At 45.9% G+C, this 27,031-nt stretch overlaps 1 protein-coding gene across 1 annotated transcript in view; it reads right to left on the bottom strand.

Moving 5' to 3' along the window:
* LOC119162237 (lysosomal alpha-mannosidase) overlaps window positions 1–27,031 on the bottom strand; it is a 497,787-nt gene that overhangs the window by 417,629 nt on the left and 53,127 nt on the right. Inside the window, exon 2 of the mRNA XM_075879032.1 lies at window positions 1,384–1,645. Within this exon, the coding sequence (XP_075735147.1) occupies window positions 1,384–1,645 (262 nt within the window). The remainder of the gene's footprint in view (window positions 1–1,383; window positions 1,646–27,031) is intronic.

Below are 27,031 nucleotides of genomic sequence, written 5' to 3'. Positions count from 1 at the left end.
GCCAATACGGTCCTTGTAACGGAAACGTCTTAGGGAATGTGTACCACAGCCGAGGTCATCATCTCGTCATCGCTCCTATCTCCATTTCGACTGCCCGGAAAGAAAACATCCGTGGCTTCAATACACACGTACAAAAGAACGCATTTGCGTTGCGCGCAATTTAAAAGAAGCTCCAAGAGTGCGACTCCGTATTTTCAGCTCCCTCTTCTTCAATTCGATGCACTTTCACTCAGCTTACCAACAAGAAAGGAGCTCTTTAAACGTAAAGGGCACTGCCTTAATCACAAATCAGCTGATTACCGCTAATTTTCTTTCACAACACGCATCACCGTGGTGCATCCGCGGCCTCGCGTCTTTTTTTTTATTTATTTATTATACGACACTGAAACGGCGCGATGGCCCCATTTCAATGTCGTATAATCCTAAACTCAAAGAAAGCGGCACTTACCTGCTCGCCGAACAGTTGCTTGCGATGAGCCAGTTTCCGCAAAGCGGACTATCGTTAAGGGCGTTATCAAAAGTGGAAATAAATAGAAAGCAGATAGACAATCACGGTCATGAACATGGAAGGGACGCACACTACACAAGGTCCGTGTGGTGTGCGACCCTGTTGCAAAGAAACTCCGGGACTGCTGACAGATGTCGCTGAGAGATGGTAAAAGAAGCAAGCGCGCGGGAAAGCGAAGCTATTTGTTTAAACATATACAAGAGGAGGACCGTATAAATTTCTTCAGGCTGACACGCTCGCTTCTAAACCTCGCGTTCCAACTGTTAGTACGGCACAACTCCGATTGCTCACCTGACATTATTGTCCGTTCTCCACCCAGCGGTTCCCGTCTACGATCGTTTATATCCCGCTTGTGTCACAAACTGTCACGTGTTTATAACGAGAATAAAATACGAAGAAGAAGCGATAAATGCTCCCACAATGTCTCTTAATTGTCATTCTTTGAGAAGTTCAAAAAAAAAAAAACGATAGCTCAATAAGTACCTTTTCTCAAAGACTTATTGCTCACTTACACTTTTTTTGTTGCAAAGGGTGTATTCATGAGAGGGACTCTAATGCGCATCGATTCACCTCCTATTGGAAACCGAAACGAACGTTACTGTTTCTATGACAGAAAAGTAACGTTGATTTTGGTACAGCGCTCGTGTCAGTGCACGTCAAGCGAACATTTTGCTCGACTAACTACCTCGCTTTCACGGTTTCTGTTGAATGGCAAGGACGGCGACCGTCGCAGCGCTGTCCGACGACTCGAGCAGACGACAAGTGAGGCGCGCACCGAGCGAACCCACTACTTTAGCATTCTACAAACACTGCACGAATAACGTAGAATAGCCCAAGTGGTGTATAATTAGGGAGTTGGACGGTTGTGCGCTCACCTTGTAGATGCAGGCGGTGTCGTGCCGGCGTTCACGCTGCACCGCTTGCCGATGCTGTAGGCCGGCCAGCGCCGAGCAGAGCACGAGCGAGAGCATGCCGGAGAGCAGGAGCATGGTGGCCAGGCCCTGCACGACCGCGTCCCTGCGCATATCCAGGGCGACTGACACCAGCAGCGGGAGCGAGACCCGCTCGCTGCTGCTCCCCTCCTCCTCGATCGACGCCGGGCGACCGCTCGGCGCCGCCTCCCTTGAGATGGCGGCACTGAAACAGAAGGCGGTGTCATCGCAAGAGGCGCCGTTTTCGAATGTTGCCGCCATCGTTACATCGTCTCACACAGCCTTCGGATGATCTGGAAGAAAACCGCGCGAACCAAGGCCACCCAGATCGTCCGATGCATTTACTGGTGGGCCAAGAATGCGCCAGGGTTGGGTTCGGCTTTCAAGCCAGGGGCTCAGACCAGACTTGCACCCGCTTTCGAGAGGGCATAGACGTGCCTTTAGACACACGCGAGCGTTATGTGTGACGCGCTCCTAGACGTCGGTATAACTGAATTGATTCGTAAAAATCACTGGTCCTCCCTCCCCCCCCCCCCCTCAAAAAATATATGATATTATTGCTTCGCAAGGAAAAATTTATTATTTGAAAAACAGCTGATCGGATCATTTTCTTGTTTTTTGCGACCCCATCCACGAGAACCGGTATACTACGAGCACAATTTCAGCGTATCTGGGCAAGTACTTCAGAAGGACCTGTTTGAAGCCAGGGAGCCTGGACAACCTCCTGTTTTTGCGCAGGGACATGTAGATGCTGTTGTGCAATAACAGGAGGCGCGGGCTTGGTACCACCGGCTTGGGTAGGGCCAGGCCTTGGCTGGGCTCCATTAAGTACGCCCGGGCCCATTCTTGCTGTCAGGCAACGCTAGGCTCGGGCTTCATAAAAAGGAAAATCACACTCATGCGCTGCTCTAATTTGAATCTCTTACTCACTGGTACGTCGTGGCTCAGTGGTCAGTAGAGTTTGGCTGCTGAGCACGAGGCCGTGGGTTCGATTGCAGATCGAGGTGTTCTATAGGGGCACGAGATACACAAACGCTCACGGAGAACTTCAGTTCATGCGCGCGTTAAAGAATGGCACAGGGGCCAAACTAAAGGGGAACCCTTGGCCACTGTACATTCACTACAGCGTCCCTGAAGACTCACTCTGCCGATTCGGGACGTTAACTCCTGCAGTCTATTTGATGTTACCATTGCATGCTCATCTGGCGAAACTTCAACATTCGACGTTACGCACAACTACTCTAGAGGCGGGAACGTTTAGGATAGACTTATCCGACTTATCCGTCAGTAATGGCCCCCTCAGCAAGTATAATGAAAACCTGGTTCTAAAACGGAATCAGAAATGAACTAACCTGTTACCTTTAGCTTATAACCAGTACCAAATGAAACGTAAGTTTGTTTTACTCTATCTTGGATCCTAACCAGAAATTTTCGCAGGAACCATTCATAGCGTGCTATCTAACTTTGCTGTCGGCCACTGCAGAGGATACTGCGTGCTTCCAGGCAGTTTGATGTGCTCAGGCACACAAAAGCACATTGGTTGCGCTGTTCCACGAGTGTTGCATTTTGTGTACGATATCTTCAGATACTCCCACTGCTGCTTCTTCAGCGCGATTGATGCCTTTACGGGATACAACTTACGCTTAACTGGAGCAGAAGTTGGATTTGAGCGAACTAGTGTAGTGTGCGGTGCCTCTATAGCAGGTTCGCGTGCATGAATTCGTCAGCCCTTGCAACAGTGTCGTCAACCAATCGAACCGGACAATCAAGTTTCCCTCAAAGACGTGCAGTTCTGTGGAGAACGAATTGATTTGAGCATAATGACTTTAGGTTGAGTCCTTGACTGTTTAACACGCTTGTTATCCACTGTCTTAGGTGGCGCCTCTGGAAACGAATGGAGTGCTGCTGTCTGTCGTCTTATTGCAAACCGGAATTGTTTGATAGAACCATTGATTAAGCTAGTTGGTAACCGTTAACTGTTCTTGCGTTATGTACGAAGCACAAACAGGGACATGATGAAAGCTGACATTGAACGAAGATCTAACATTGAATACGTCTTTATCACTGAATAAAAGTACATTTCCTTCGGGGAAACCTATGCGTTTACATAGCTAGGCGTGAGAAAATGGCCCAAATTAATGTTTATATCAAATAATGTCACTAACGTATGCAATTATCTTTCCCGTATCGGAGGTATGTTTTAAGCGGGTCGTGGTCTCAGTAATCCACTGTATGAAAATTCTCTGACGAGGTAGATACAGACACCAGTGCACCTACGCAGCCGTGGGGAAAAATTACTAAACAAGGTGTGTGCCGAGTGCTACCATCTGTATGCCACACGTATAAATCGCAGAGTAAATAGATATCGCAGTTGTCCATACTACGAACGCAAGTGGACGTGGTAATCATTCGTAGACGGCAATACGAAACTTGGCAACAGTCGAATTTCCCTAAAGACACTACAAATCACAACTTCAAGTAATAACCTAGAATAAAGTATCCACGCTCATCTGGACACCCACTCACACCCTAGCACACGGTAGCAGTGAGAGAGTTAACCGCATGTCTCGAGGCCGTACGCGACGAGCGTCGTTTAGCCCCGCCTCACCGACTACTGGCGAGAGGGAGGGGGAAGATAGAACGACCTCATTGGACGAAATTACACCCCATCGTAGATTTCATAGAAGTACATTCACGGCGCTTCAGTCAAAAATAAGCAGAAAAAAAATTAGTGTACCTTGCACTGGAGATGCAATGCTAAAGGGACAGCGTAGCTGAGGGGCCCCCTTCTGGTTTTAGCTGTTTTGCTAAATTCAGCAAATTTTATCTTTCTTTCTTCCTCTATTTATTTATTCTTCTGTATTCTTTGTTTTCCCGTCTTTTTTCTCTGTTTATTTGTTTATTTACATCTCTTTCCCTCCATTTCTGTCTTTTTTTTATCTTTCAATCCACCTCTTTCAGCCATTCCTCTCTCTATTTATCACTTGTTTCCTCATCCTTGCTTTTCTTTCTCTCCCTCTGCATTTATTTCTCTCTATTTCTTTATTTTTCATTCTTTATATACTACGCTTTTCTCTCTCCTCTCGTCCTTTCCCTCCTCCTCACTTCCAATCACATCCCCTTGTTACACAAAGCTATACAATGCTATGCTATGCTATGATAAAGTGCTTTGTTTATTTGTATATTTACATCTATTTCCCTCTATTTCTGTCTTTTTCTTGCCGTTTCAATTCTCCTCTTTCACCCATTCCTCTCTCTATTTATCGCTTGTTTCTTCATCCTTGCTTTTCTTTCTCTCCCTCGGCATTTCTTTCTCTCTATTTCTTTATTTTTCATGCTTTACATACTACGCTATGCTCTGATAACGTGCATGTGTAGCCAAGTGGTTAGGACTCTCACCTTCGGATTGAGGGTTTGCAGGTTCGAATTCAAGCAGCCGCTGCACGCCTAGATAGTCCATGTATAGACGTCAGACTCTGGAGCTTTGTAAACACGCAGCGCTACCTGTCGACGCAGTTTTGGGCAGTGTGAAGCCTGACTCCCTTGCATAGTTTACTGCGCAACCAGGTGCAACTACAGCATCACAAACAGCGATTGAGCTCAACATTAGGTGTCATTGCGTATTGAACACTTAGAAAAAGATCTACCAATTTCTCTCCGCCTGTCGAACGCGTCACCGAACCACCGTGAAGTGTTTGACGGTTCACTCGCCAGAACGACGGCGAAAACAAGAGTAGATGCAACAGCTCCAAGCTCTACAAAAAAAAACACAACTGACGCTAACGTGTTGCGTTGTGAATCGTTACGGACGTAAAGTACTTCAGTTTTACTGATTTTCCGCAGCTTTGGCGAAGCAGAAAGGCGAGAGCGCTGGATACGGGCCGTTGCGAACGTGTTGGGTGAGCGAAATACTACCGTTCTCCACAGCCATTCGCATGAGGAAGTGTGATAATGTAGGTCTCCTCTTATTGTTTTGAGTAGAATTTGACGGAGAACCATATTAACTTTGGTTATGAAGCTTAACAGAGCCTCTGACCGCGGAGCGCGCCGTGCAGCGGTAGACAGGTGACGTGCGCGATAAACATCGCACACGCCGCGACCACCGATAATCTGAAGTTGCACAGCATTGCGCCTGAGATCTTTGATGGCTCTAAGTTCCGGCTTTAACCAAAAAATTCAAACACGTTCGTCATACCGGTAAATCGCAAAATGATCGAGACCACAATCAAGCTTTTTTTTTTCTTTTTTTGCCGTTGGTCTTCACGATTACCGGAGCTATCTATAGGTCTTGGTTTTGCCTTTCGTTGTACGAGAAAGTGGACACGCATGTACCCCCATTTGTCGTATATACAAACGTATGACAACCGTCAACAGAACATTCTAGCATGCTTAATAAAACAGTTCAACGCAGAGGAAAGAGAGAGATCGATGTAGAATGCAACTGCAAAGGCGAAAATTGCCAGAGCTATTCGTGCCGAATAAAGCGAGCTTCGTACCATTGATCGTAACATAGATTGCCCATGTATGCACTTTATCATTCTGGCATTACGTGTGTGCTGTTACGCCTGAGAGTTTAGACCGAACGTCATTGCCTCTGCAAAGGCAATCTGTGTCAAGGCCAGCTAGCGAGCCCACCTGACGCTATCAACTCAACGACGTCATCAAGCGGCGGCGCCGGTCTGTCTTACGCAATGCAGGGCGAGGTCCCTCAGCCCACGGACCCGATAGCAGCCCGATGGAGCAATCGGTGCCATCCAGTCTGGAGAGTCTTACGCAGTGCGTGGCAACATCACTCGTCCTTGGGTGCAACCCAGCGCAGCGGCTCCGGATTGGAGGATCATGACACCACCCAGCGGCGGGTCCTGATTTGAGGAAGCTGACGCCACCAGCAGTGGTTTCGATTGGACGTTGGTGACGTAAGAGAAAATCCGGGGCTATAAAAAAGCCAAACGGCGCGTCGACAAGCAGCCGACGTATGCGTCAGAGAGAAGATATCTCGGCTCTTCGAGTCCTAGTGCCGAATATGTAACGCCTCTATTTCTATGCCGTATATAAATCTTGCCTTTACTCACCGTCGTCTTGTCCGCTCGTCTATCAGTTCTGTGCAGAATCAGTCGCGAGCTGAGAAACACATGCTACCAAATGGCTGGTGACCTTGGCGGCCCGTGACCTCGGCGCACAACGCAACAGTGTCAGCGGTGGTGCGAGTCGTAACAGTGCCCAAGTTTAACGCAGTTAGGCGTTACAGAACGAATGTCGGACTGCTTGCCTCGAGGTCGATGTCATGCGATGCTCGCTTTGCACTTAAAGGGCCAGTTGCAATACGCCGAAATAACTGAAACACTTTTCGCATTGTACCCGCAGTTCATTTTGATGAGCTTGCTTCTTTTCTGAAGCGGGATTGGATTGAAGGAAGAAGCTTGCCAGGCCCTTGATTTTCAGTAAACCGCGCCTTAAGACCAACGAAAGAGGAGGGCCTGTGCACGTTCGCTTGCGGGCGGCTCGCTTTGCACTACCCATTTATAGCAGGCCTGTCCATGGGGGCGCTGGTGGCCACGTTTTTTGCAGCGCCGCCTGCGCAGAGTCTGACTTCTATTGTCGAGTTGATAAAAAAGAAAAAAAAGCCTGGATATCCGAGTGGTTAAGACGCTCAAATTCGATTCGAGGGTACACGGGTTCGAATACTGCGCCGTGAAGAATTTTCATTCACCAAGAATTGCTCGCTTTTTACTTATTTATATATATATCTCTCTCTCTGTGCTCGTTCTCTCACGTATCAGGGTTACTACGTACAGGCTACGCTGGAGAATCGGTGCACGTGTTCTGCAGCGAGGAAGACGCAGATCGGGCGCCTGTTCACTATTACGGCCATTTCGATTTCCGACAAACAAATTAAGGTGGTGTTAAACAGACTCGCTGTTAATGTGATCTGTCTATTAGCGGCAGTTACAAACCCGCTCCTACGCGAGTCCAGTTCTCATACACATAATAACCCAGGTTGATACATGACAGACAAGTGCAGACATCCCAACTCTTAAGCCACACCATAGAGAATATCCTACAAGGAATACAGGTATAATGCACAATAGCTGCGAAGCAACGTCACACAACTGCAGAATGCGGGCGCACTGTGAGTGTGTGTTATTCAACTCGGACCTGGAGCACCAACTCTGGGCCGTCCAGGGAGACGAGGTATACCGGCTAAGGGCCAGCAACACTTGGCCGAAGCCTAGGTGGGGTCCAGGCACATATACCATCCATTCGCAGGGCACTTCAAGTTCTTTGATCTTATCTGACTGAGAACGGCCAAGAAAACATTGGCACGATTTGGAGCGATTTCCGTTCCCACAGAAGAAGGGAAGGACAGTCCCACGGTGGTTCCGAACCATGCTGTTGGACTGATGGGTGGCAGGATAGCACTTGACTGTAAAGTTTGCTTGCTTGTGGTTTTGAGTGCTTTTTGTCAGTTGTTTGTGGTTTGTGCTATTTGATTTTCTGAGTTCGAGTAACTCAGGCTATCTCGGTGTCGGTTTCTTCACCTGGCCAAGGGCCTTCCCCTTGGCTAGCTTCTATACCGGCCAAGGATCGGTCGATTGATTCTTTTCTATGCAGTATGGTTATCAACGTCCCCGTGGCTCTGGTACCGACGAATGGAGGTACAATACCAATGAAGAATCCTAAGGTGATTCAAATGGAACTTCGGAAAGCCACATCACACTTTCAAAAGACCACCGTGGTCCGGCATTTCGGTCGTCGTGGTATATTGTGCTGCTCTGCCGATCAGGAGTGCGTTCGAGAGCTTCCCAATTGTTCCAAGTTTGCAGCGCATCCAGTGAGCCCGTTTATTCCAGCGCATCTTTCATGTTCGAAATGCATAGTCCGCAGTGTATGTGCGAGCCTGACCCCTGCGGAAATTCTGGAGTTGTTTTCGGTAGCAGGTGCAGTGTCAGTATACAGGTGCACACGTCTGGTTGGCAGCAAGAAATCACATACCGAGTCTGTGATAGTAGTCTTTTCGGGAAGGATAAGATCATCTGAAATTAAGGCTTGGCCTCTAATCTATAACGTAGAGCTTCTATCTTCTAATCCACTGCAGTGCTTGAATTGTCGGAAATATATGGTCACAGCACAAAGGGGTGCAGGTCAATTGCTGGATGTCGAATATGCGAAGAAAATCATGACAGCCGTAAGAGCAACTCTGCGGAAGCGAAGTGCTGTTTATGTCATGAAGCGCACCCTGAAGACTCTATAGATTGTGAGGCGAAAGAACGAGGACTTGGAATATTGGAAATTGTGGAACGCAGGCGTTGCTTCCGGAGGGAAGCTGTGACGGAATTACACGAACGCTCGAAAGGTAACGCAAGTGTAACAGCGCGACATACCGGTGCTACAGATGCATCACTAGCAAAATGTATAGCCGAGGCCATAGAGAATGCAACGGAACAGGCAATGGAGCGTCTTGCCAACAATATTATTGAAGCCGTGGCGGAAATTTTAACATCTCAGTTGACCCAAATGCTTGCTTCAGTGTCTATGAAAAATCAGACTTCCCCGGATTTACTGTTTTCAAGGACTGCAGGGACAGAAAGCCCGATAGCTTCTACACGATGTGCATCTCCTCAAGCAGACCCTCCAAACAGATAATGCCGGCAGATCCTATATGAGATGATTCTGACAAATTCACAGAAAAAGATGCGGAATTACCAAATTCCTTGAAGCATGCCAGATCTCCCATTTCGAAAAAGTTATCACATAAATCAAAATCTAAAAAGTACTTGTCAAAAAAGACTTCTTTGATAACCTCTCTAAAAAGACTTTTTGAAGAAAGATCTATTGGTTCAAGTAGTCTCTACGACAGGTTTTTAATGTCAAAATAGGCTCTCTAAAAATATAACAGTGTAATTGTCGATCAATATGGTCGGATACCACAGATTTATTGTATATTTCTTCGCCAATTTCCCCAAATATCATTACTTTACACGAAATCTGCCTTACAAATGAACAAAAATTTTACCTAAAAATATAGCTTATTTCGTTTAGATAGACCTAGCAGAGCTGGTGGACTTGCCGTTTTTATATCAACTAAGTTCATTCATAGAGCGAAGATTAACTACCTGTGTATGGATACTATGAAATTATGGTATTAGACATCACTCTTCCAGGCTGCTCCACTGTTGCTTTTGTTAATGCATAATTTCCGGCAGGAGTACAGGACACAAGATGTTTAGATGTGATGTTAGCTTCCTGCAGGAAGGATGTAATATTAACTGGTGACTTCAATTCACGCCACGTGCCTTGGGGTTTCAAGACTGGTGTAAGTAGAAGGCGCTTGTGGGAATGGACTGTTGATAATCAATCATCTTGTGTGAATTGTCCCACTGTTACGTTTGTTAGAGGACATTCTAAGTCGTCTATAAATCCGACTTTCTCCAGCTCCTCACTAAGGATATCTTCGTGGAAAACCTTAGAGTGTGCAACAAACAGTGACCACCTTCCTATTAGTTTTGATGTCAACTTTCCCAGGATATTTTAACTGACAAAGTTGGCTCAATCGTAAATTATGACCGATTACAAAAAGACCTAAAGTCCATTTTGATTCTTCACAAGGACATGTAGGAAGGCATTGAGGCTATGAGTCTGTGTGCGGTACTGAAAAGAGCATTCAAAAAGTTTACTTTTACAATAAACTCAGGTACAGGAGGATCGTTTAGTCCATGGTGGAACACTGAATGTGTGAGGGGGTATAGAAAACGAAAAGCGGCGTGGAAGCAACTTATTCACAACCAGTGCCCAAAAAACTGGTGTGACTCTAAATACATGGCAGCAGATTTTAAACGTACAGTACGCAAAGCAAAAGATGACTATGACACTAACCAATTCAGCTATCTTTCAAAATCAAACAGTAGAAAAGCACTTTTTAGATTGTTGTGCACCAGAAAAATGATACCGCTATCACACAATATTGATTCTTCAATTCTATCACCTCGCGAACTCACAGAATTATTAAAAAATATTGCTAAAGGATTAGAATATAGATTCAGATCAATAATGCCAAAACACATAGCAAAGCCAATTGCAGGGGAGGAGTTCAATGAAGTGACATTAGTGGAACTAGCGGATGTAGTGAGGGACTTACCTCTTACAGCAACTGGACCAGATGGAGTAAGCTCAGCAATGATAAAAGTGCTTTACGACATTTCGCAACATGAACTCCATAATAAGGTTATTTAGTCTTTGAAAAATTTTTGGATACCTGTGGATTGCAAAGTTTTCAATATAACTCCGATACTTAAAGAAACAGGAACTTGGGTTTACCCTTGATAATGTATGGCCACTTTCTATTACATCTCATTTGGTTAAACTAATTGAAAGAGTGTTAAATGCACGTATAATGAAATACATTGAGTAGAAGTCAATACTGAACCCTTGTCAAATTGGCTTTAGATCGAGATATTCCATCTGGTGTGCGCATGGGAATTTGGAGAGTCGTATTCAGTTGGCTCAGCGTAGAAAAGAGTATTGTGCCTAAGTTACTCTGGATTTGGTCAAGGCGTACGAGAAAATGGAGCATAAAATACTAACACAGCATATGGAAATGTATCGCTTACCAAACTACCTGACATCATGGGCAGCAGAGTTTTTAAGAGAGAGAGAGAGTTTTATTGTTTTCAAAGGGGTTGTTTTTCCAACAGATATCAGCAATACCGGGGCGTATCACACGGGTCAGTGCTCTCACCAGTGTTGTTTAAAATCTCCCGCAGCTTGATTCCAACTCATAGCAATATTCATTTATATGTGTATGCTGACAACATTGCCTTCTTTGTGACAAATAGCGATCTGCAATTACTTTAACAGACATCACGGAATTACCTAAACATGATAAAGGAATGGCTTGAAAAGATTCAAAGGTCTTTAAAAACAAAATCGCGCTTCTAGCGTTCTCGTTCAAGGATCCTGTCTACATCTCCCTGATGTTTGGCACAGAGCTGATTCCCCAGGTGTATTTACTCAGATACTTAGGTATCATATATAATAGCTCGTTAAATTGCAGAAGTCACATTGACCAAATAGGGTCCAAGGCAAGCCATGGGGTGGTTACGAAAGCTCAGCAATAGAAAAACGGGGCTGCGAAGAAATACGTTGATAATGATCTATAAAATGTACCTGCGTCCTAACATTTAATTCGGCTGTGCGTTATTTTCTGGGAGTGCGACTTATTAATGAGACCACTAATAATATTAGAAAGGGAAGCTTTGCGATTGTACCTTGGACTGCCCAAGTTTGTTGCTAACAATGTGCTATACAGGGAAGCGTGTATCCCTTCATTGTTAAATAGATTCAAAATACTTACCATTCAAACTTTTTTGAAACTCTACACTTTGCCCCAGAGAGAGTCATTTTATGCTTTTCTTAAAGAGTCAAGCTCAGTGGTCACGATTCACTCCCCACAGATCATGTGCGTTCAAGCGCTGCTGGAACCACTGAACGTCAAAATCAAACATATTCCCTCAACCAGTAACTTTAATTTAGACCTTCAAATAGAACTTGCGAATATTTAACCCTCTAACGCGAAACAAATGCGATTCCAATATTTAAATGATCGGCTACAAGATTATTTTGCACACGCACACGTGAACTTGCCGTGGGCAGGATCCTGCCCACGGCAAGTTATCTTTTCATTCACTTTTTCTTCCTTCATATTTACAATATATATATATATATATATATATATATATATATATATATATATATATATATATATATATCGCTGGCGAAAATTAGAAAGAAAAAATGCTGTTCATGGTGTTCCAGAGCTCCGAGTTCTGAATGCGCATCAAGTGACAATGCTTGGTGGCGCTGCGGCTACATTGTCTCATCTAAGAACGAGGTTTTGGATTGTGCATGACGGACAGATGGTGAAATAAGTTTTAAAGAAGTGCATCACATGTAGGATGTTTAATTCTAGACCAATGGCACAAGAAAACAAGACGAGGCCATTCGACACAGTTGGTATAGACTTTGCTGGACCGCTAAATGCTCGAGAGGAGAAAGGCAACAAAATTACAGTTCCACAACGTGATAATCACGTGTGCAGTAACAAGAGCCGTACAACTGGAGGTGGTGAATAGGATGTCATCAGAAGCGTTTATGCAAGCATTCCGAAGATCCGGAGCTAGAAGAGGAGTGTGTACAACAATTTACAGTGATAATGCAAGAGCGTTCAAGAAATTTCAGAAATAGATGAACAAAATATTCAAGATGGAAGATGAAAGGGTGCAACAGTATACCGGTAACCTGAAAATGAAACGGAAGTTTATTGTAGAGTTAGCTCCATGGCGGAGCTGATTTTATGAAAGACTGATTAGAAGCTTTAAGACGTCCATGGCAAAAACTATAGGTGCCCAACTTTTGGATGAAGAAGAAATAAGGACTGTGGTTGTTGAATCAGAAGTACTAATTAACCAGCGGCATTTTAATTATGTGTATGACGATTCTAACGAACCACAACCCATCACACCGGCGGACCTTATAGGAGGTAGGCATGCATTGAACAAGCAGGAAGACAACAGACTTGGAGAATACAATTTGCTGAATTACTGGAGTGCAAGAAAACAGGCAATGACAACATGGTGGAACCGATCGAACAAAGAGTACCGGAGGAAGCTTAAGTGTGTCAGCAGAAAAATAGAAGGTCACACAAGTGTACAAGAAGGAGATATACTTCTGCTTGGAGAAGTGCGAAAAAGAACTCAGTGGAAACTCTGCAAGGTCGAAAAGATTTTCCTAGGCAAGGATGGACTAGTGAGAACATGCTTGCTTCGTACACCTGAAGGAAAACTGGTCAAGAGGCCGATTCAACTGTTGTATTCGCTCGAAGGTTGCTTCGGTTGAATCTGGTCGGCGGGGAGATGTAGAAAACAAATTGAAGATGGAGCTTGAAGACGAGAAAGAAGAAGTGGCCAAGGGCATGCTCTGTATATATTTTTAATCTCGTTCTGTCAACAATAAACCGAAGATGTATCATTTCTGCGGTCTCTCTGGTCCTTCTGAAACAATGGTCTTGTTGCTGAAGAGTTGCGATCGAGAACCTCTTTACGAACTCTTGAGACACACCAGTATCTATGCTTACAGCGAGCGTTCGTGGGCCTATGAGGAAAGGAAAGGATGAAATGAAGCCTTGCCGTGGTGGTATAGTGGCTAAGGTACTCGGCTGCTAACCCACAGGTCGCGGGATCGAATCCCGGCTGCGGCGGCTGCATTTCTGATGGGGGCTAAAATGCTGTAGGTGCGTGTGCTCAGATTCGGGTGCACGTTAAAGAACCCCAGGTGGTGGAAATTTCCGGCGCCCTCCACTACGGCGTCTCTCATAATCATATGGTGGTTTTGGGTGTTAAAACCCACATATCAATCAATCAAGGATGAAATGAAAAATTTACGTGTAGGCTTTTCTGCAATGTTCCATTCTTATCTTTTCTGAAATCCAAAACTTCTTCACATACTAATATTAACTTGAGTTTACCGTCCCAAAATTGCGATATCAATGTGAGACATGCGTAGAGGACTCCGGAAATTTCGACTACCTGGAGTTTTTTTTTTTTTTTTAACGAACAACTAAATCTAAGTACTCGGGTATCGAACATTTTCGTTTCCATCGAAAATGCAGCCGCCGCAGCTAGGATTTGAACCTGCCACCTTCGGGTTAGCAGTCGAGTGCCATATTCAGTAGACCACTGCGGCTGGGTGTTCGCATGCTTTCTTCTATCAAATTGTGTCACCTCTCCTCATTGTTCTCTGTGTACTGGTATTTTCCCTACAGCACTTTTCCTAATCAGCATGCGTAGGATGGGGTTGACTGCGAGAAATGGTATACCCGAGTAATTTTTTAGAAGGCTTCGAGGTGTTTGCGTCTTCACGTAGAGAAGGAGGTGTAAAGGTATGAACTCACTGTCGTTCTCCAAATTAACATTTGCGTTCCTAGTCCACCAAAGAAGTCGCCTTCTCGGAAATACTTGCATCACGTGATCATTATGTCGAAGCATACGTTGACTGCGGCGCCCATGTCTCCAGTGGCAGGCCTCGCGCATAATAGCACTAAAGGGATACAGGAAGTAGAACTGCAATAGTAAATTATCCTATTGTGATCACATCCATGATATTATTGCTGTGAATTAAGGAGAGACAAAATTGCGATAAAGTAAAAGATATATGTAATATCGGCGTCAAAATATGTGCGAACAGCGGAAGTACTAAAAATTGCATACTGCGCGCCCTCCAGTACCAACATTGAAAGGCACACATCAGTCCTTTTTGCACCACTGCACATCTCAACGGCCATGACTGCCCAACTGCACTGCACAGGCTACAACAGCACGCGGGTGCTGTAGCCTGTGGACCATAGTTTTTCCAGTCCAGTCCTCCTCTACGGCACCCCTCATTAACATATCGTAGTTTTGGCACGTAAATCTCCAGCAATGATTCTCATTAGTGTGTCATACCCGGCGCAACTGTAACTGCGCACAAGTTTGCACGCATATAAAAAGGAGCTTTTTTTTTTTAAAAAATAAAGTCCGTTGCAAGCTGACGCTCAATCGTATCTCCATTTTTTTTTAGTCTATGTGGATTCTGTCCTTATTTTTTTTTCTATGCTGAAGATTTAGTTGCGTGTTCATCGACTAAAATGGGGCACCCAGAATCTTTGCTGCTGCACCAGTTTCCCTTCTGGAAGTGGAGCAAGTAATAATCAGATGTTTCATTATTTCGATTACGGAACCCATTATTTCAACAACACAAGAGGAACCTGGTGTCTATTTCAGTTAACTGCGGCACCAGAAAGGCAATTTATTTTGAATTCAAGGAAAGCATCAGGGAAGCTATTTATAGTGCAATTTAATGTATTAAACACACACTATATTAATACAGTATAAAGAGCAATTGCAGAACCAGAACAAAGCTTGTGTTGCCAACTCGGTGATTTATTTTGTTTTTCTTTTCTACATGAGCAATGTTATCTGCTTCGGAAAGCAGTGGCGCTTTTGTTCGTTACAATAGGCAGTTTTAGGATAACGTGCGCAAAGCTTTGAATCGCTCTGGTCGCCACTGCGCATGCGTCGTATGATAACCTCGAGCGGGTTCCCGTTGAGTGACGAAAATAGCGGGCGACTGTAAGGACTGAAAACAGTACACTATTCTAAAGCTGCCTATTTACTTCTCTTCTGAAATAGAGCCATCCTGAGGAATTGGACACAGAACACCACAGTACAGTGATAGTAAGAGTGTAGCAGTTCCATATGCGCTATCTGATGCCTCGACATTGTTCAATAATTTATTACCAGAAAGCTCAAGTGGCTTGACGACCGGATCTAGCTCGAAGAGCCACAAAACTCAACTCAAATCAAATCGAATTTTATTTTCACCGTGTACAATCTGCAGATAGAGGACAACGAAAAAAAAAAAAACTGCAGAGAGGCGGCTTGACTAGTTCGCAGCCTAAAGCAATCTATGGCTTGTGTACGACGGCAAAGCAAAATGGTTCACAAAGAGAGAATTTCTCTTTTAAATTCACAGAAAATGTATTACATATTATTTCATTTTAGGATATTTAAAGGCCGGGTAACAAAAAGGTAGTAACTGTCGAGAAAGTTAGTAAAAGCTTGAGTTACTACCTGTTTCCGTCCAGTTACTAATTGTTAACTAAAGTAGGTAGTAAACAGGCAGTAAAGGTTAGTAATGGTTGCAGGTAGTAACTGTTTACTAACGCAGGTAGTAAACAGGTTGCAAAATGTTAATAATGATCCAAGAAAGATAGTAAGCGTTGCAGTTAGCTCCGATTGCCTTGCAGTTACTACCTTTTTACTAACTTTTTTTAAAGTACACATAAATCAATCAAGATTCAGAGCTATGATTTCAGCAATCAAGCACGCGCTCAAGAGTGAAATATAAATACACAAGCCCCGCGCGCACTGCGCCGAAGTGGTGGTGGTTAGAAGAGGAAGAAAAGGCGCCTAATCTCTGTCAGCCATAAGGCGACATTGCCCAGTGCATCGAAGTGATCGTGGCTATTCTCCGCCGCTCCGTGCCACTCTGCCGCCGCAGGCATAGAGTTTCTCAAAATTAACTAGAGGGCACTCTGGCGCTGCGATCGTTCAGCGACCATGGGAATGATGGGTAGTACACACATTTGCCTAGTCTTCGTACTTGCGGGCGGCGAATCGTACTTGCGGCTTCGTTTATTCCTGTGTTTCGATTTTGTTTCGAAAGAAAAATTCAACCCTCTTGAACTTCGCGACCCGATTCGGAAAGGTAATTTGAAAAAAAAAATTGGTTGGTGAAGCGCAATTGCTGAATATTTGCCGATTTTTGTTTCGTGAGAAAACAGCTTCAAGCCACACGAACACACACGGAGCCAAAAGCAGGCCAGAACTACGAAGTTTAGAGAAATGTGTGTAGTACCCATCATTCCCATGCTCGCAGAAGCGCCGTGCATTGCAGCTCCCTTAGACACTAGCACCAGAGTTCCCTCTAGTGTATACTGGGAAACTGTATGGCCGCAGGCAAAGATGAAGGGTTTACTTCGCAAAAAGAGGGCGGCGCTGGGCTAGAGCGCGGAGAGCGGCGAGATGAAAGAATCGCTTAACTTTCCCGAAAAGTATATATGGCTCTGGCTGATACGCAGCGGCAACGCCGCGTTTACCACTGGCGGCTGCCGGACATCCAACTAGAAACAAATCACGAACAGAACATTTCTTTTATGATGTTACTGGTAAGGTCATGAAATAGAAGGAAAATTCGCAAAAGCGAGGATGGTTGTCGCGGAAGCTCACCTTTCCATTTCACATGCAAGTGAAATGGGTTTGTGCCCTCATTCAGGTCCACTGGCCGCTTGGGCAATATGGCCGTTTGTAAATTTTGGTGTCAACCATTTTGTAAAAATTTGTTCATGAGTTCTGTATTGGCGAAAGTTAAGCTGACCGATTTCTCAGTAAGACGAAGCTCGATCAACCTTAAGAAATCAACTTTTTAATTGCGCGTTTCGTACTTGGCAATGCCCACGAGCTATAGGTGGCGCGTTGTGTAGTCAAAAATGGCCGCGGAAGGAAGATCGACCCGTTATAGTGAAATAGAGGCAACATTCTAAACAGTGGTGTGAACGGGAGGGTTCAGGCGTGCGATTTGGTGCAGAAAAATTCAGGTGGCACCACTGCATCCTTCCCTATAGTAACATAGACGCTCTTATCACTACTGTTGCATGCACTCGTGCGCGTTTCATCGCGTAAGTAGGAGAGAGTTTTAGCTGAGAGTCTGCTACAGCTATGCGGGCGCAGCCTGCTATCAGGATAACTTGCAGGCTACGGGCGCAGAGTTACTGCGGATGGCCAACACACATTCGATATTGTGAACGTGCATGCCGTTTGCTTCGACTAGCTTCAAGACAACCTGGACGGCAGGACACACGCGAAGTGATTTTCACTTCTTGAAGAACCAAGCAAAAATACGCTAGTTAGTAAACCGAAGAGACCTTCCGACTACTCAGCATCACAGAAACGCACACTACTAAATTAATGTGCGTGGACGCGCGTTTCTTCCCGATTTCGTATCAGGACTTTTGTGCATCTGCGGCGGTGTCCCTGTGGCGGCTGTAGAGAAACCGATTTTTGTTATGTTTTTTAGATCAGTATAGCGGCGTCTAATACGGTGCGGCTGCCGTATTTCAAGACGCGGGGGAGACACGACTCACCAGAAAAGACACCGACTCACGTCGCCTCACCGCTCCCGCCAACGTCACTAGTTTATTCTAGTAACTTGTTGGCTCCAGTGTTGAACCCTGCCCTTCCCTCCTCCCTCTAAAGAAAAAAACAAGAAGAAAAGTGAAGTGCTCGAGAAAGGCGCAGCCGCGGTTCTTGCTGCGAGGAAACGCATTCTGCATGAGCAGCGGCATTGTAAAGCTCCTCTGTTCACACCACTATCTAGTTCCCAAACAATAGGACCTCTTGAATGTTCGCTATACCTGATTTTTTGCCGCAGTGCGAAAGATGGTGGAGACAGCTGAGCGACCATGCATCAATGACACCTTGCGTAATTCTGTGCGTGCTATGGAAAACTGCGCGAACTCGACGTATACGAACTTAACGGCACTCAGAGATCATTTGTGCCGAGCCTGGCTGACGAATTCACCGCATTAGTGGGCGCGCCGTCACAGCTGCACGGTACCGAATGTTTAACGTAGCGATGGGTTGCAAACATGTCACGCTGTCGTTATAACTTCCGCTGTAAGCACCATGGAATTGCTTCTCCCGAACGTAACACAAACATGAAATGTCGAATATCCGTTTCAGACACAGGGATTGCGCAATCTTGTCATTCGTTCGATGCTTTCTTGGTGAGGCTGTCAGCCTCTTCATTTCCCTTTATTCCAATGGGACTAGGCGTCCATTGGAATACGATGTTGTGACCTTATACGCTGAGGCATATTCCACGTTTTCTGCAATACATTGCGCTATTTCGCTATTTTCGTAAATAGATCTTGCATTTTTGATTAGCTAAAGGGCAGGTCTGCTATCCGTGCATATCATCCACTTTCCTGGCTCGGATGTCTCGCAGATAAGCTTAACCGCTTCGATGAGAGCTACCGATTCTGCTGTCATTGATGAAGATTTGTGTGATAATTTGTACATTTTCTTTTCTTGAATTTCGGTATGGAGATTGCACAGGCTGACGCTTCTTCAGTGTATGATGCATCTGCATATATCTCCGTTTTTTCCAATTGTGCATTATATGAAAATTATCAAGTGTCATTTGTGCCGTAACTAGAAGTGCCTTGTCTGCTTTCTTCCGTAGGCGTCTATTTCACAGATAACGTTGGAGATCGGCAGCGTCCAAGGTGGTTTTGAAGGTTTCTATCGTTCAAATGCTGGTACTACTGTTTGAAACGATGTCACACTATCCTGTAATCACGTAGGAGCTAACCATTGTTCGACGAAGAGGTGGTTTGATAGCCCTAAATCAAAGGAATCAATGCTTCATGAAGCTAATCCACACAGAAAATTTTCAATGGCGACAGATCACCCACGACACTTAGACACTATAATCCACAGACTTCAACTGGAAGTAGCCTACACAAACAGCTTCCTGCTTAAAATACATCGATCCAACTCCCCGGAAGCCATTGTGGTCATGTAGAAGAAAATGGTAGCCATATTCTTTTTGGAGTGCGTCAAACACGTGAATGAAAGAGAAAAACTAAGGAATAAACTAGCACGTTTGGACCGACGGCCTCTCAAATTTAAGAAATTACTCGGACCAAAGCCCGAAATGCATCTTCAGAAAAAGGCGAACATCTTCCTGACAGACTTCTTAGTGGAGACCGGGCTGGATAAACGCCAGTGACAGACAGCCAGGGGTTGACATATATGAAAGGATGTGTTAGTGCGTATACTGACAGTAGAAAAGAAAGGTGTGTGTGTGAACATATTATGACTCTGTGAACTGCTGCAAACAAAGTGTACATTGGCATGATACTTCAACTGGCTTCAGTGTTCAGTATACTACTATGCATGCCTTTTTGTTCATTATTGAGTATCATTCAGTATTATTCATTTATTGTTTCCGCTGCAGAACTTGTTGATATGGAGTAGTTGAGGCAATATAAACCTTAACCTCTCCACAGCAAAACAATTAGAACACAACAGAACAGGACAGGAACACAAGCATGTAATTACCCATTAGATGGTGCTTGTGTCACAGCCATGATCAGACTCTAGCCGTGCGCAATTCACTGCACTCGGATGTTGCAGATGCCATCAGCATGATCGCAACAAGGATATCGAAACGAATACACGCGTACGCGTTTCGCAACGTCTAAATTGTGAAAATTCGTCGAACAACAACGTCATTCGGACGGTATCGATGAAGTGCAGAAGAAGTTACAAGAGAGGCGTGGATTGTAGTCGTAAATGCTCGTTTCATTTCTCTAACCATTTCGCTTCACTGAAGGGTTGCGCTCGAGCGTGTTGGCGGCACGCAGCGCTCCAAAATATCCGCTTTAGTTTGACTACATGCAATGCACAAGAAAAACTGCGCTTTGATTTTGAGCTCGCCCAAAGATATTATACAATAAATATAATCAAAGTGACTCAAATATAATCAAAGTGAAAAAATATTAGCGAATGAGGGGCCGTGAAGTATAATTCGCTGCTCGTGAGCTATAACAGCTGATCGTTCATCGTCTCTGTCACTGATGGTGCGTTCTACGTCCAGTGAAAAATCCTCCACGCCAAGACGGTTTCTTTGAACACCACTGCTGAAAGTAGTCTAAGGAATTCTCTCCACTGAACGACTTCGATAACACCAACAACGCGTCCCTCACCACATTTATCTTGGCGTGGAGAACTATTCGAGCAATTGGCAGCACACTGCCAGCGAATCACTGGCGGTGTGCTGCCATCAATCAACGAGCTTGAAAATCAAGTGGCGCAGCGTTGGCCAGGGTTTAGAAGAGCAAATCGCGACTTTGCACTATTTTCCACATACAATAAATGTAGTGGCTACTAATAATATTCACGCACTACGAAAGCACGGACGAATGCTATACGCAGGTAAAACGAGCTGAGTATGAACTGCAAAGATCAGACAATAAAATATAGCTATCCAACGTGGCTGCAGAAAATCTTGCGAATCTGATATGTGTATTCTGCGGGCTATAATCGAACGCGTGAGTTCATACGCATTTTCATGAAAACTTTGCGTCTCGCCAGAAACATCAGATTTATTGCATCACGGACGGTCCGGTATACTCACCGATGCACGAAACACACAAAGTGGTTTATGTTTGTTCATTGGTACCGCGTTAACACTGGGGCTAGCACAGCCAAATGAGTGAGCGTCTGCCGACGGATCATCTTCGAAAGGACGCTTCTGAATTACGGTAGGCGGCGCGACAGTCTATGAACATTGCGAATAACACGAAAGTAAAACCTGTCCTCGCAGAGGTAGTTCAGTGTTCTTTGTGCATTGTTTTGCCACAAGGGCGAAAGAATGAATGCTAAAGTAGCGAATCGCAACGTCACGCGGATAATGGCAAGCAGCTCGGAACATGACCTCAAGCAGAAAGCACGCACGAAATGAGCATACACAGGACGAGCATGTACAAACAGCTGACACAGCTCGACACCTAAAGCACGCTGCTCAAACAGAAGGACGCCCGAAAAACGTGCAGGTATACAGGACGAGCGCGAACAACTGTCACAATTCTTACTTCTTCGTGTATGAGCAACGCGCTCTTTCTGTAAACGCGGCCGCGGCAGCGAGCGTTCGTGCTCTATTTCACTGCTGTACCTTCAAAGGAAACTTGCCGGAAAAGCACAAGAGGTGCAAGGTGTCTGATCCCCGAAACAAGCGCGCGTGGAGGGTGGCACGGCACGACCACCTTTAAAGCACGCGGGCCCAACGCGCACCCGTCAAGACAACTCGCTACCGATGATGAAAACGCAGTGAAGTTGCTGAGCTCTGAGGACCACCCGCAGTACACCACATGTATATAAATTGCAGAAGGTTCGCCCGATGACATGGGTAGATCGCGCGCTGACGAGCACGCGGTCGCTGGTTGCCCCCTTGCGGAACTTTTCCTTCTTGTTTTTTCAAAGACGATAGTCTTTCTTGGGGACCTTCGACGCAAAAATTTTTGTCTGTCTGTCTGTCTGTCTGTCTGTCTGTCTGTCTGTCTGTGCATTTGTCTGTTTGTCCACTCTTAACAGCATCGGGTACTTGAAATGGCTCACCCCATCCACAGCACCCACCAATGTTGCTCAAAGTTCAGCGTTGTTGGGACTCCGGGTCCTGCCGGTCTCGTTTTCGGTAGCTGGCCCCGTCGCAGGATCCATTGTCCAACAATTCAGCGAGAAGAAGCGCCCGAACGAACGACAGAGATTTATTTACATGTGGAGAAGTGATCAACTGATCCAAAGAGAGAAGAGTGAGAGATACAAAACGTCTTCGGCATTTTATAGCGCCGCGTTGCCGACACTGGGCGCACTGTCCGCATCGTCAGCCAATACGGTGGCTCCGGCACCTCGGCCACGAGAGAGGGGGAAACACACCTCACAACACATGGAGTGGCACAACCTAACACGATGTCCATATATGGTCACGGCGCCCTAAAATGTTGCCAAACATGGTCACGAACGCACAGCAGATTCCGGAATTCTCCCGGCGAGAGGAGGAGCCTGAATGGGGAGGTGGGGGTCGACGACACAGTCGGTCAAGAACCGGTTCCCCCGCAACTCCTCTTGCTTGGTTCCCTAGGGCCGGTCGTAACAGTCTCTCGCGCGGGGGGGGGGGGGGGGTAAAGATCTCGATGGGCTGAGGTTTGCAGCCACTGTCCGGAGAGATCAGCGCCGGCAGTCGGTTTGGTGACGACCGTCTTTGATGACGTAGAGGGCACCACCTGCTTCATTGTGGGCTCAACAGACATCACATACGCACATGAAAACACAACTACTCAGCCGGTGAGCGCCGGACAATTCCGCCAAACTCCACCAGGCAATTTTCCCCTTTAACTGATATTAAATGAAGTACACAATTTATTCAAAATGTTACTCATACGTTAAGGTGACACAAAACAACAACACTGGAAGCACACCGAACCCGAAACCCTGGATAGCCGTGTCTTCAACGTTTTCAAACAAGTACACCTAAAAGAGTAAAAAAAAAATCACTAGCCCTTGTCTAGGTCAGAAAAAAAAGCCAGAGTTCTCGAGACATTCTCTCGCGTCAGGGACATCGACTTAAGCCATCCGCGTTGCCATGGAGTTCACCCTTTTGTAGCGTATTTCAAACGTATATTGTTGCAAAACGAGGCTCCAACGCAGCAGGCGGCCGTTCTTAGAGGACATGGTCTGTAGCCAGGTTAGAGGACAGTGGTCCACTTCCACAATGAACTTGCTTCCGGCAATATAAGAAGCCAGTTTCTGGACTGCCCAAACCAAGCACGCACATTCCTTTTCGCTAGCGCTGTAAACCTGCTCGCGAAGGGTGAGTTTCCGGCTAACATAGAGGACGGGATGCTCTTGATCCCCCTCATCCCTTTGACTAAGAACTGCCCCCATGCCTCTATCACTAGCGTCGCATTGGACTATGAAAGGCCTCGAGTAGTCCGGTGAACTAAGCAAAGGTTGGCTCGATAAGGCCGCTTTCAAAACGCGGAAAGCCTTTTCTTTCTCCTCATCCCAGTCGACCATTTGGGGCTCGGTCTTGCGCAACGCGTCAGTAAGAGTGCTGGCAATGTCGGAATATCTAGGAATGTACTTACGATAGTAACCAGCTATTCCAAGAAAAGCCCGAATATCGGTTTTCGTTCGGGGCTGGGGAAAGTCTCGGGTAGCTGCCACTTTCATTTCAGAGGGAGGCGGTGCCCTCGACCGATAACATGCCCGAGATAGAGTACCTCTGCTTGTGCTAGGTGACACTTGGGCGCCTTTACCGTTAAACCTGCTTCGCGTAGGCGTGTCAGTACTGCTCTCAAATGCGCCAAGTGTTCTGGCCAGGACGAGGAAAACACGGCGACGTCGTCCAAGTAAGGCAATGCGAAGTCCTCTTGACCCCGTAAAACCTTATCCATTAAGTTTGAAAAACAGTAAGGCGCGTTCTTTAGGCCGAAACTCAACACTTTAGGGCGGAATGTCCCCAATGGTGAAATAAATGCAGCATACCGGCTCGCCCTCTCGGTGAGCGGCACCTGCCAGTAACCTCTCACTAGGTCTAGCGTTGAGATAAATTCCGCGCTGCTTACCCTCTCGACGCGTTCCTCAATGTGGGGAATCGGGTATGCCTGATCCTTGGTGATGAGGTGTAACTTACGATAGTCTACGCAAGGACGTGGATCTTTGCCGGGTACCTCCACAAGAATTAACGGGGAAGTGTAATCACTTTCACACGGCTCAATCACGCCCAATTCCAGCATCCTGTTAACCTCTGCTTTTATTAGCTCAAGCCGGCGAGGTGACACCCGATACGTCTTAGATCTTACCGGTTCCGACGAGGTAAGCTCTATGTCATGAGTGAGGACGGATCACCGGCCTGGCTCGTTTACAAATCTGTCCTGAAACTCGGTCAAAAGACCACGCAATTCCTGCTCCTGCATCATTGTCAGTTGTGACTTTGATACTAAATCCTCAACTCTTTTCTCGATCGGGACTTCGTCCGATTCGGGAGCTAATTCAGGGATTTCTGCCGGAACCTCTTCCGGAACATTTAAAGTCATGTTCACGATGGCTTCCCTCTCTTTATAGGGTTTGAGTAAGTTGCTATGATACACCTGGTGTACCTTACGACTTCCTGGTAATTTTACCACATAGTTGGTGTCAGACAATTTTCGAGTAATTTCGGCCGGGCCGGCCCATTGCACTTCAAGCTTATTTTTTTTGGGAGGGCCTCAACAACATGACCCTGTCTCCTACAGCAAAGTGTCGCGCTTTAGCTGTTCGATCGTAGTAAAGCTTAGCCTTCTGCTGTGCTTTGGTCATCGCACTCACGGTCAGTTCTTGGGCTTTTGTTAGACGATCCAATAAGGTGAGGACATATTCCACTACTACAGGATCATCACCCTGACCTTCCCACGACTCTTTCAGCATACGAAGAGGAGACCGCAGTCTGCGGCCGTAAACAAGTTCCGCTGGCGTAAACCCTGTTGTCTCATGTGGTGCAGTTCTTAGTGCAAACATCGTTGCAGGTAAGCACATTTCCCAGTCAGGTTTTCGTTCAAAACATAAGGCTCTTAACACTCGCTTCATCACGAAGTGAAGCTTTTCTATCGAGTTCGACTGCGGATGGTAGACTGAACTATGCAATAATTTCACGCCACACCGCTCTAGAAAGGCTGTCGTTAAGGCACTCGTGAAAATGGTGCCCTGGTCTGATTGTATCTCGGCAGGAAAGCCTACCCGGGCAAACACTGACAGAAGTGCGTTCCCTACTTCCACGGAACTTAGCTCTTTTAGCGGGACCGCCTCTGGAAATTTAGTAGCTGGGCAGATTAAGGTCAGGATGTGACGGTAGCCTGAAGTTGTCTTGGGCAAAGGACCTACTGTGTCAATTACCAACCGACGAAAGGGCTCCGTGATTACGGGTACCAGCTTCATTGGAGATTTCGCCTTATCTCCCGGCTTACCCACTCGCTGACACACATCACAAGATTTTACAAACCTCTCTACATCTTTAAAGCATCCAGGCCAGTAGTATTCCTGTAAAAGACGATTTTTCGTCTTCTTTACGCCTAAGTGGCCTGACCATGATTCTCCATGCACCAAACTAAGCAAATCCTGACGATACGTCTGAGGTACGACTACCTGGTCAAACTCTACTCCTCGCCTATCTAGATATTTTCGATAGAGTATGCCGCTCCTCTCTTGGAATCTCACATTTCGTTTGGAAATTCCCTCTTTCGAACTGTCCTGGAATTGCTTAAGCGTCGGGTCCCCCTTTTGTTCGGTTATTAATGAAGCGGGGCTCACCTGCAGCAGCCGACTGAAATTATCCGAAGTTGGCATGACACACAACTCTTCTGTATTTCCTAGTACCTGGAATGTGTCACCCTCTGTGCTATCCTCTGTACTACCAGGAATCGGCATGGGAGCAACGGCATTTTCTATTTGCTCGGTCAACGAGGCGTAATTGACCCCTTCCAATTCGGGAAGAGGTTCAACGTCGCCTTTAGAAATGGTTGCCTCCGCGACTACGGCTTCTGCAGCCTGTTCTCGCACAAGTCGATTTGTTACCGTGGTGTCCAACTCGCAACCAGGCCCGTTGTCGATTTGAGGCTTGTTTGCCTCAGTGAATGTTGCTCTCGCAGCCAGCGCACGTGTCTTCGATCTAGTCAGTGCCTGCACTATGCCTTCTCCCAACGTTAGACGTTTCTCCTTCAGCATTTGATCTGACTTATTTGAAAATAAGTAAGGATACTGAGGGGGTAGATATGGCGATACCGCGGCTTCCGTTTCCAACGTACCAAATGCGCCTTTAAGGACAACTTTAGCTACGGGAAGGCACTGACTGTTTGCTTCTACGGTCGTCTAATCCAGGCACAGTCTCCTGAATACTCTCCGGACTGAACAAAGGATGAATGAACTACGTCCATAGTGGCTGCGGAGTCTCTAAGAACCCGACACTGCTTGCCGTTCACGGTAAGGTCGTACATATAGGGCTCTAACAACTTCATGTTCTCGTCGGCTTCATTTATAGATAAAAAGGCCACCTTTTCTTTCGGGCAATGTTTCGCGAAGTGCCCTGTTTCGTGACAATTTAAACAAGCCGCCGTTTTTTTCGCCTCAAATTTCCTTTTGCTTGCCTCTGCCAACGCCCCATGGTTAGATGCCTTGTTTTCCTCACCCTTTTGTGCGAGACCTGTCGGTTGTTTTCTAAACGGCGCCTTATTCGGTAGTAGGAATTTTTCCCTTTTAGGCTTGCTGTTTGCCCCGAGGGCGCGATGCGTAACGAATTCTTCAGCGAGCTCTGCGGCTTTCGTTACGGTGTTCACGGCCGGTCTATCCTGCACCCAGAACTTCACCTTTTCTGGTAACCTTTGATAGAATTGTTCCAGACC

The sequence above is a fragment of the Rhipicephalus microplus genome, chromosome X (genome assembly GCF_043290135.1).
Source record: "Rhipicephalus microplus isolate Deutch F79 chromosome X, USDA_Rmic, whole genome shotgun sequence".
In the NCBI taxonomy this organism is placed as follows: Eukaryota; Metazoa; Arthropoda; class Arachnida; order Ixodida; family Ixodidae; genus Rhipicephalus; species Rhipicephalus microplus.
This window is presented reverse-complemented; position numbering and strand designations above follow the sequence as displayed.